Consider the following 11578-nt stretch of genomic DNA (forward strand, 5'->3'; position numbering starts at 1 on the left):
GTGGTAGTGTTTGTGTATATATCCGTGTGTGTGTGTGTTTGTGTTTGTGTGTGTGTTCTATCATTTTCAACAACTGTTACAAAGAGACCAAAAAAAAAAACCCAAAAACCTCAAACCGAAAGCTCACATTGTCACACCGACAATGCTCTTACTCTTTCTTTTGAAGGAAATTTGCTCCCAAAAGTATGCAATATTACATGAAATCACTTTTTAGACGTTCCCTCCCTAGATCCGCCTTCTGAGAATGAGAATGTTTCATTAGTTGAATATTTAAAATTAAGAAAAAGTGAACATTTTTGAAATATTGTGCATATAATATATTGCATATAATATCTGAAATAATCTTTGACTTCATATTTTTTGCCCTCCATAAATTGATGACCAACCCACAGAGGTCTCTTAAGGTAATAAGACAACAAGAATATATATACTTTTATATTCAATGACTCTTTTTTGTTGCCTTTTTAGGGTATTTATCAAGTGTGAGTGAAGTGTAACCAAATATTCTCCATCATCTCAGACGGAAAGCAGTGTAAAGTGCCAAACCATGAGAAGCTGGCTGAAAGAGTAGCCAAAATAGTAGTAGTCCTTGGGTCCAGTGCATTATCCTGTGTGCGTGTGCTGTGCGACGACGTCGACGGCCTATGAGAGAGCGCGCGCGACTTGTGATGATTGATGACAACAACGTTTCCGCTTCCGTCCGGTTAGCCGCCGTCTTCATCCATGCCCACCTGGCACACCTGCAAACGTATTTTTTGTATTTCCTTCCCCCTTTTATTACGGGTATTACATTTTTTGCTCTTACCCCTCCATCCATCTATCTCTCTCTCTCTCTCTCTCTCCCCCTTATGCACTCGTCTCTTTTGATTTGTATGGATTTCCGACTTTCTTCCGATTGGTTGGCCATGGTCTTCTAATGTCTCTCTCCCTTTCTCTCGTCTTTTTTTTTTTGTTAGTTTCTTGTTGGCAGCCTGAAACATATGTAAAATTCATAAAGCAACGTCTCTCATTCTTCCTTTTACCTTTACTCCCACGTCTCCTGAATGGGTTTCAGGTCTAGCATCCAAATTTTTGGCACGCACGCAGAGCCACGGCAAGTGAGAATGTCAGAGAGATAAGAAAGTCTCAGACAGCGCGAGAGAGACAGAGAGAGAAGGCAATTGATGGACTTGGCAAATGCCCCGAAAATGCGACGAGGAGAGGGAACTAAAAGTAAAAGCTATATACCCTGTAAATGCACTGTATAGTAGTCTCGATCCGAGTCGATAATTGAAATTCATTTGACACTTTTTATTGAGAACAGCTAAAGTGTCTATAATAGTTAAAGGGTATTATAAAATCGTAATAATGTGAAACATTTAACAACATACAAAAAATACGAACAAAGAGGGCCAAAAAAGTTAAGGTACATTTTAGGAAAGGCGAAGCTAGTAAATGAATAATTCGTTACACTAAATTAAAATAAATATATGTATACATATAAAACCAGTTTGGTATATAACTTATATCAATGGCTGATCTATCGCCTAATTTTGTTGTGGAAAATCGGACATTGGAGGGGAGGGAAAATGTCAGAAATATCCCAATTTCGAAGGGAAAATCGTTACTGAAAATTGCAATTTTATCACTTTAAATCTCAATGTTTTAGGAGCTCATATGCCTCATATTGCACTCATAAAGGGTATCAAATCGTCGACTTATGTGAAACTATGCTTGATTATAAATACATTTGACCATAAGATGTTAAATTTATTTGAAACTCTCACCGAAAGTGTATTTTATTTTCATCGTGAAGGAAGTCACTCAATATTTCCTTAGGAATGTCTCTATAATAAGTATTTAATAATAGTAGAAATTGAAAATGGCGACGCTTTTTTAAATTTCGTATACATTGAAAAAACTTTTATTCACCTTTCGCATTTGGTTTGTCGCTTCCTATTTTTTTTTTTGGCCCAAATGTTTGTCTTTAAATTAAACTTGATTTTTGGGCAAACTTTATGGTGGCAATCGTGTGCTGGTGCGGACTTGCCCCGCCCTCCAACCGCCCTCTCCCAGCCTACAACATGGGCTTTACGTGCCTCTTGCCACATTATTTCTTCCTTTTTGCTCGGACAAAAACGAGAAATTCATTTTTCAACTTCTCTAGAGCGGCTGCTGCTGCTGCTGTTGCGGCACGTTGAGACTTTTACTTGTTAACGGGGTCATAAATCATGCGTGAAAATATCGAACGGAGGCAAACAGATTTTACCCGGGCAACAACAAACCGAAAACCCCAAACAAAAGAAAACGAAACAAAACGAATATTGTACCGAAGCAACAAAAAAAAAACATCTCAAAAATGCAGCGACACACTATACTACTTAGCTTCTTTTTTTTTCTTAGGTCCGCAAGTGAAAACCCTTTTTCCATTTCTTTTTTCTTTTTTTTTGCCAAATAATAATCGATTTGTTGTTGTTTGCTTTTAATTTCCTACCCAACTTTGGCTCCTCACGTAGGAACCGCCCACAGAAGTTCCGGCTTGCCACATCTCTGATGCCGTCTTTTCCCATCACCAATTGGCTAATCTTTACGTCGTCGTTTTGATTTTTAGTTGAACTAACTTTTAATTAATAACATTTATAAATATAAGCTACACAATTAACCATAAAAGTACAAAATTCAATTTTCTTAGATGTTTTTGAATTGAATAGTTTTTTATATCCAAATGACAAATATCAAACAAATCCACAAATGTGTGTACAGGGTGGCCCAATTACTCCGCACCAGCCATTAATGGTGGTAACTCCCAATGGGACCCACCCTGTAAATGCGTATGAAGCATGCATTTGCCCCGTTACATTTTGTTAATCTTCTTTTGCTATCTTCTTTTCTCCCCACTCACTCTCACTTGATCAAGTGCACTCTTTGGTTAAACGGTTTTGCTCTCTTTGTTCTCACGTTTACACTTTGCCTTGCACTTGCCAACAGATTTTTTTTATATTTTTATTATTAAAAAAGAAAAGAAAAGATGACAGTAAGTGAATGTTAATTAATTAAGTTTATGCAAATGGGAACAATTTTATAAAAAAGTTAACACAAAAATAGTCAAATATAATAATAATAATAAAAGTGAACTAATTTTCACTTTTCATTAAAGTCTTGTAACTTTTGCCGCAGTGTAATCTGTGTTCTGCGATTATAATAACTGTTCTCATAGATGTGGGAGTACGCACACACACAAGCATGAGCACGAATTTAAAGGGAGTGGTTTTTTTTAAGCTCGTTCAATTCGTTTTCAGCTTTCATCAAGTCGTGATCTAAGCTGATCTTTGTTTTGTGTTAATTGTTTCATGTTTTAAGAGAAAAAATAAAAAACGACAAGTTAAAATCAATAAACTTGCAGTGTCAAGTGTTTAGTGTGGGGCGGTTAATAATACCACCAAAAAGCCCATTGTTCGCCAATAAGAAACCAAATGTATGTAGATGAATCTGATTCCAATTGGACATAACCTCACTTTGTCACATGCCTCATCAAATTTTTCGCAGGGCCGCAAGATTGCGGAGAAATGTGCGAGACAAACGCCACCATGGATGTGGATATCGATATGGAGGGCAAATGTCGTGGCATTTGTGCCAGCTGGCAGCAATGCTATTGCTCCTTTGCCGTGCGCCTACTGCCGCCCCGTCGGGATCAGCGCACATGCGGTGCAATGCAGACCAATTCCAGTGTGGAGACGGAAGCTGCATCTTACAGGCGAAGATGTGCGACGGACGTCGCGACTGCCCAGACAACACAGATGAATTGGAATGCGGTAACGATCGAAATCAGTTTAATTTCCCTTTTTCGAGTGAAAAAGTAACCTCACTTTTTTTTCCTCCCATATATGTATGTATGCACCTGTTTAGACTACAAGATGTGCCGTCAGCCGCATTGGTTCCCATGTGCCCAGACACATGGAGCCTGCTTGGCAGCTGAACTAAAATGCAATGGTGTTGAGAATTGCCCCGGCGGTGAGGACGAATTGAATTGTCCCGGTCGATTTGGTAGTTCGCGTCGCCTCAATTGCAGTTTGTTTGAGTATATGTGTCAAGACGATCATAGTTGCATACCCTTGGACTTTATGTGCGATGGCAAACCGGATTGCCCAGATAGCTCTGATGAGTTGGCCGGATGCAAGCAGTCGGCTGCCAGTTGCACAACGGGTCATGTATGTGCGAATGGGAAATGTCTGAAACAGAAGTCATGGGTCTGTGATGGCGTCGACGATTGTGGCGATGGAAGTGATGAACAAGGTTGCGGTAAGTGAAACATCTGATCATGTAATTAAGGACGAGATGTATTATTCGCTCTCTCTCTCTGCAGGGAATCTCTGCCAGACAGAGCATGGAAAATTCCTTTGCCGCAATCGGCTCAATTGTTTGCCACTTAGCCAGGTATGCGACGGCCATCCGGACTGCTCGGATAACAGCGATGAATCTGAAAGTTGTCATTCGAAGCCAGATTGCTCAAGCAAACAGTGTCCGCCCGGAGCCAAATGCCATATGATGCCAGCGAGTGGGCCAGAATGTTATTGTCCGCAGGGTTTTCGATTGAGCAATTTCGCCTCAAAATGTGAAGACATTGATGAATGCCAAGGACCAAATGATGGTCTCTGCAGTCAGAGTTGTGAGAATACCTCCGGAGGATATAAATGCCTCTGTGACGATGGCTATGAGTTGGCCTCGGATAATCGCACGTGTCGTGTCTCCTCGGAAGAGCCACTGCTTCTGTACACCACCCAAAATACGGTAATGGGCATGCACATTAAAGGAATGGGTCAGCGCAGTCATCTCATGAAGTTGGCTGGAAATTTGACCAAAGTCATTGGCGTGGCCTACGATGGACGGCAAATCTACTGGACGAATATACAAAACGAAGGCGAGAGCATTGTGAAAGCCAATCCAGATGGAACGAATCCGCAAATTTTGCTCACTTCTGGCCTGGATGCCCCCGAAGATTTGGCTGTCGATTGGTTAACCCAGAATATCTATTTCTCTGACAATATAATGCGTCACATTGCCGTCTGCTCGAACGATGGACTGAATTGTGTGGTTCTGGTCACCCAGGATGTGCATCAACCGCGGGGATTGGCCCTGTGGCCAGAGCGCGGACAAATGTTCTGGACAGATTGGGGTGATAAGCCAATGATAGCACGCGCCTCCATGGATGGCACCCACTCGATGCCCCTTGTGACCGAAAACATACATTGGCCCAATGGCATTGCTCTGGATATGCATCAACAGAGGATCTATTGGGTGGATGCCAAACTGGGTAATGTTCAGACAGTGCGTCCCGATGGCACGGGCCGTCGCACAGTACTCGATGGTATGCTTAAGCATCCCTACGGCCTGGCCGTATTCGAGGACGAGCTCTATTGGTCGGATTGGGGCACAAAGAGTATCCACGTATGCCACAAGCAGACCGGGAAACATCATCGCATCGTGGCCAAGGATCGTTCCGTCTTTGCTGTTCATATCTATCATTCGGCCAAGCAGCCCAAGGTGAAGCATGCCTGTGAAACGGTCAGATGTTCGCATCTGTGCCTCCTGGCCCAAGCGGATGCGGGTGGATACAGTTGCGCCTGTCCCGATGGCATGCAATTGGCCGAGGATCAACAGAGATGCGTGAAAACGGAGAAACGTCAGCGTCTCTTCATTGGCGTGCACAATATCATTTTGGAAATCGAACATACATCGTTTGGACGCCATTTGGTTTCTGCCTCGCACACCTTGCCCTACTATGCGATCAGTGAAATGGTCTACAACAATGTCAATGGTTCACTCATCCTAGCCGATAATATGAAGCGACAAATCTTCGAATATCATCCGAATGAGAACACTCTAAATACATTGGTTTCCAACAATTTGGGCAATGTCAGTGCCCTGGCCTTTGATTATTTGAGCCGGAATCTGTATTGGGCCGATGCAGAACGTCGTGTGATTGAGATACTTTCGCTGCAAACGATGCAACGGGCTGTCATTCGATTCTTTCAGGGCCAAGAGTCACCTATTGGCTTGAGTGTAATGCCCACTGAGGGTTATCTTTATGTTGCCCTCAAGGCCAGACGTCATTCTCATATTGATAAGCTGCCGCTGAGTGGACAAGGTGAACAGGTTCATGTCTTTGAAGAGGATTTGGGTGATGATGACATCAAAATGGTTGCCGATCCCCTTACACATACGCTCTTCTGGTCGGACAGTGATGTCGGACGCATTATGTTTACGGACTACCGCAAGGCCCAGGCCCAATTGTTCCGCGGCAAGCTGAGACGACCCTACAGTCTGGCCCTGGTCCAGCAGGATCTCTTCTGGAGCGAGTTGGGCACACCGGCCATTTATTGGACCCACAAGACCAACATGGGCCCCAGAAAACGCATCGATGTGGAGCCAACCAAAGGTGCACCATTGAGTCCATTGCCAGCACGTATACCAATCGCTGCCAGCATGTCGTCTAGTTTCGCTCGGCAGGATCATCCCTGCCAGCACCAGAACGGCGGTTGCTCACACATTTGTGTGGGCGTGGGACAACATGTTGATTCTGTCATTTGCCTCTGTCCGCCGGGTTTTGTATTCCGTGATGCCAGCAATCGCAGCTGCATTGAGAACTTGGATTGCGAATTCCGTTGCCGCAGCGGTGAGTGCCTGACCCAAGCCCATCGTTGCAATAGCCGTCAGGACTGTGTAGATCACTCGGATGAGGAGAACTGCGATGCGGCTGAAAAGCCAACCAAATCAGCGATGTGTACAGCGAATCAATTCACTTGCCACAATGGCGAGCAATGTTTGCCCAAGAAGCAAAGATGCGATGGCAACAGCGATTGTCTCGATGGTTCCGATGAGCAGCATTGTGCCCTGTTTGGTAAGTAGCATGGATTCGTATCAAAGGTCACTTGAAATCATTTACTCCTTTACTCCTAGATAAGACAAAGGATTGCCATGAGCATCAATTTGCCTGCGACAATGGCAAATGCGTCGATTCCAATCTCGTGTGCGATAATGTCAACGATTGTGGGGATAACTCGGACGAAAACAAATGCAAGACCCCGGCTAAATGTGCCTCCGGAATGTTCCAATGTAATGGCGGATCCTGCATAGCCGCCAGCTGGGAATGCGATGGCCGTATCGATTGTACTGATGGCTCCGACGAGCATGATAAATGCGCTCATCGTCAGTGTCCGGATAACATGCATCGCTGTCAATTGGGACAGTGCTTGGACAGGAAACTAGTGTGCGATAGCCACAACGATTGCGGCGATCACTCGGATGAGCTGAATTGTGGTGCTCATGGTCTTGGTGCGGTCAACATCTCGTGTCCCGATCATTTGTATCAATGTGCTAGCAATTTGAAACTCTGTTTCGACCAGGCTGTGCGCTGCAATGGCACAGCCGAGTGTCCACGTGGCGAGGACGAGGCCAATTGTGGGGATGTCTGCAGCATCTATGAGTTCCAGTGTCGCAGCGGTAATCAATGCATACGCAAGGAGTTCCACTGCGATGGCGAGCGGGATTGTGACGATGGCAGCGATGAGGTTTTATGCGACAATCAAAAGGGACAACACAAGAATCAGAGTGCGATCGAGAGCTGGTCAACGGCCAGGCGAACATGTCGGCCGCATCTATTTGATTGTCAGGATGGCGATTGTCTGGACATGTCAAGGGTGTGCAACAACTTCAACGATTGCCTCAATGGCAACGATGAGGGTCCTCAGTGTGCCACAGCTTGCCGGGCCAATGCGGGCGGACGCAAGGTCTGCCAGCACAAGTGCCGGGCCACGCCTGCGGGGGCCGTGTGTAGCTGCTTTGATGGCTATCGCCTGGACATCGATCAGCGCAGCTGTGTGGACATCGATGAGTGTGCCGAGCAGCAACCGTGTGCCCAGCTCTGTGAGAATACCCGTGGTGGCTACCAGTGCCAGTGCCATGCGGACTTTATGTTGCGTCAGGATCGCGTCAGTTGCAAGAGCATTCAAGGTGGCGGCTCCTCACTCCTCTTTAGTAGCTACAATGAGGTGAGGAATTTCAGTGATCAGCCAGTTATGCTATCGGTGGCCTGGTCGGCCAACGATTCACGGATTAGTGGCTTTGATTTGGATATGATCAGGGAGTTGGCCTACTTCTCCAGCGAGGAGCAGGATGCCATCTATCAGATTGATGTCCACACGCATCACATCAAGCGAGCCCTCTCGTTGAAATCGCCAACCAAATTATCGGTTGACTGGACAACTGGCAATGTCTATGTACTGCATGGAACCATGGGCGGAGGCAGCAGTTTCTCGCATCAGATCAGCGTATGCAGTTTCGAGGCCAAAATGTGTGGACGCATTATCGAAATGAGAGCAAAGAATCAAATGCATCTCAAGCATCTGGCCGTCGATGCTTACCATGCTCGTCTCTTCTATGTGGCCGTACGTCTGGATCGTTTTGGTCCATCGACCAGTGAGATGTACATGTCCCGCCTGGATGGCAGTCGTCAGGAACTGCTGCTCCACAAGCCATCTAGCTATATAACAGCCCTGGCCATTGATCCGCATCAGCAACATTTGTACTACACGGATCTCCACAATCGTCGGCTGGAGCGTTTGAGCTATGTGAAACGATCGGGACCCATACGGAAACCTGAAGTTCTTTTGCAAAAATCGAATGCCATTGTCCGACCATCGGGCCTGAGTGTCTACGAGAATCAGGCGTATATCATCAATCTGGGATCCACCGAGGCCGTTCAATGTCGTCTCTACGGCAGTCGAACATGCCATGCCATCAACTTGAATGTCCTAAATGCCCAGGATATTGTGATCGGTGGCAAATCGCGACAACCCCGACGCACTAGCAATCCCTGTGAGATGGCCCACTGTCATGGGATGTGCCTGCTGGCCGATTACGGTTTCGAGTGCATGTGTGGCAGTCAGGTGGTTGCCGAAACGGAGAGATGCCCGCATGGCCTTAATCATGAACTGGAGGATTGGCCGGGTTCGGCTGCCAATCGTCTGGAGAAGGGAGGCTTACATTTTGGTCGAATAATGATCATTTTGGTGCTCATTTTGATTGTCGGATTGACCGCTGGGCTGGGTTATATGTACTACCAGTACAGGAAACGTGGTCATAAGGATCTCAATATTAACCTGCATTTCCAGAATCCGTTGGCGCGGCTTAATAGCAAAACTATTGAAGAGGCGGAACAACAACAACAACAGCAACCAGGAACCATCGGCTATGGAACCAGCACAACAACATCGACATCCTCCTTTGTGCCCGAGCAATTTACTCGGCCGACTCTCATGCAACGTTTATGGCCAACGAAGCAGTCAGCTGTCTCGGGCACGGTCACAGCGACGGCCAAATACAATGGCGAGGAAATGGTCACCGATATTCTTCTGGAGAACACAAGGGTGAGTGGGAGGAGAGATGAGAGGAGAATGGACTTTAACCGCCATTATTTCTTTCTTCCACAGGGAAGTGAACTACAAGCGATCCACCATGGACGGACTGCACGGTCCAGAGGAGTCGGAGAGGGATCACCGCTCATCATGGTGGGCGACTCCGATGATAATGCCACCTTATGCGGAGACTACCCAAGCGATGATGCGCATGCACGACTTGTGCCATAAATAGCTTTTCATTTGTCCCCCTTCCCTCCCTCCCCACTCGAAATTTTTCTATCTGTTCTTAAATGTAAGTGTTGATTAATTATTCTTCCATTTTTTGGTTTTTTTTTGTGTATTTATTTGAAATGTTTATCATGTAACAACAAACAAAGCAACATCTTTAGTCTACTTTTAAAATATTAAATATATGTATTCAATGTAAAGTTTACTTTTGTTTTTGAATTGATAATTCTTGTTAACGTTAACAAGAAAACGAAATTTTCTCAAAAAATGCCCAAACGATTCAAAATTGAAAGCTTTCCAAGTACATAATTTGAATATAATTTCAAGTCGCTTCTTGTTAACAACATTTAAGGGTTGTTTTTGCCCTTTGTGAGGTTTAGTAACTGGGCTGAAAGATTTAAAAAATGTGTCTTTAAAATTTAAATACTCAAACAACTTGGTATGCAGAGATATTTTGTAAAATATTGAGCAAATTTAACGTATAAAGGGTAATGGCAATGTTTTTGTTTTTCATTCTTTTTGAATTTTCTGTTTGTCGTGTCAAAGCGTAAAGCTGATTTTACCTACTGTGGATTATGCTTCACATTGGTTTTTAACTTTATTTTTTATACATTCGTTTTTTTAATGATAATCGCATCAAATCGATATGCAACAGCAGTTGGTCCTTCTCTCAGGCAAGCCGCGCCAAACTTGAAAACTTCGCTAGCACACACACACACACACCCATACACACACGAAACGTGTTGTGGATGTGTGCGAGATGAATTAACCCAGGGGCGTATGCATCAATTTAATTATAGAATAATGATTTTTTAAAATTGCACATTCAATAAAGATTGTGAGATGTACGATTTTCGAAGGGACAATCCTTGGGAAAGTTGTGATGAAAATCCTAATATCCCTTTCGATGAAAACCTCGCCATTGTGACTCTAGGACTTTCACGCTTTTCATCTCTTCAATATTCACTAAGGGTTATACACACACACACACACGACACATACATATATAACAAAGTGGATTAGAATGGTCCTTATGACCAGCAGAGCAAGCACTGCAATGGGTAAAAGTAGCAGGAACAGCAGTTAGATGAATGGCCATCGATGGCTAGATGAAGCATGGCCACAGTAAACTGCGGTTTAGCTACCGGCAAAAGTGAATAGGGACAGCCAGCCAACCAGGATCAGAAGCAGGACACCGAATCAGACTGCAACTGAGCTGGAGTGAGTGTTGACAACGCACTGGCATTGGACATTAGGCCAAATGCATATCAAATAAATGGAAGAGCAGCAAAAAACCACCGCAAAAACCACCAAAAAGCAAAGTAAAGCAAACAACAAAAATATAAACAAAAAAAAAAAACAGAAACAGACAACCAAACAAAAACTCTACAACTCTATTACCAATCCCACCTGTATACCCTCAATTCACCGACTGACTTTGATTTTTATGTACAACAAAATATATTTTTGATATGGCTTCTAGGGGGAATCCCCCACAACAACACACACACTCACACACGTTAACACTTTGAGGATATTACGTTGCCAACCATGAAGCACAAAAACAAAAAGAAGAAGTTACATTTAAACCATGGTTTATTTAACGGTAGAGCCATTGAACCCCGACTACTGCGAATTGAAATACTCTAAAGTATTCAACTTCCTTGTGATGGAAAAGAAACTGGCCTTATAAATGATATAAAAAAGAACAATGTCCTTAGCAAGATCTAAGTTTGATCCAAATTTAATTTTGCTAAATTTTTAAGTTAACTTCAGCAATTTGTGGCGAAAATTATGATAATTAAATATATACAGTATACTAAATTGATAAAAGGTAAAAGTAAAATGAATAGATTGCATAGGCGGTTAGAAGGCTGTAAAATGGGGGAGCTTTGCCCCATAAAGTATGCAATAGCAATAACAACTATTGCGCTCTTTTAAACGTTTAAAGAAAT

At 43.9% G+C, this 11578-nt stretch overlaps 1 protein-coding gene and 1 long non-coding RNA gene across 3 annotated transcripts; one reads left to right on the top strand and one right to left on the bottom strand.

Annotated features, from left to right (window-relative positions):
• Window positions 1-334: 334 nt before the first annotated feature.
• Window positions 335-2682, bottom strand: LOC124460480. The gene is made up of 3 exons (XR_006954381.1): window positions 2474-2682; window positions 806-971; window positions 335-740 (listed from the first exon to the last, which is right to left on the bottom strand). It is a non-coding gene; the product is annotated as an uncharacterized LOC124460480 (long non-coding RNA).
• Window positions 2683-3251: 569 nt separating this feature from the next.
• On the top strand, window positions 3252-9823 carry LOC6641392 (putative vitellogenin receptor). Of its 2 annotated transcripts, XM_023175386.2 has the most exons (7): window positions 3252-3454; window positions 3526-3791; window positions 3886-4278; window positions 4343-6877; window positions 6937-9091; window positions 9150-9404; window positions 9468-9823. In XM_023175386.2, coding segments are annotated over exons 1-7 (5766 nt in total). In that variant the 5' UTR covers window positions 3252-3452; the 3' UTR covers window positions 9628-9823. The 2 variants fall into 2 exon arrangements, with proteins under 2 accessions (XP_023031154.1, XP_002064208.2); XM_002064172.4 differs by having other exon boundaries at window positions 6937-9404.
• Window positions 9824-11578: the final 1755 nt, after the last annotated feature.

This window comes from Drosophila willistoni, assembly GCF_018902025.1.
Source record: "Drosophila willistoni isolate 14030-0811.24 chromosome XL unlocalized genomic scaffold, UCI_dwil_1.1 Seg141, whole genome shotgun sequence".
Lineage (NCBI taxonomy): Eukaryota > Metazoa > Arthropoda > Insecta > Diptera > Drosophilidae > Drosophila > Drosophila willistoni.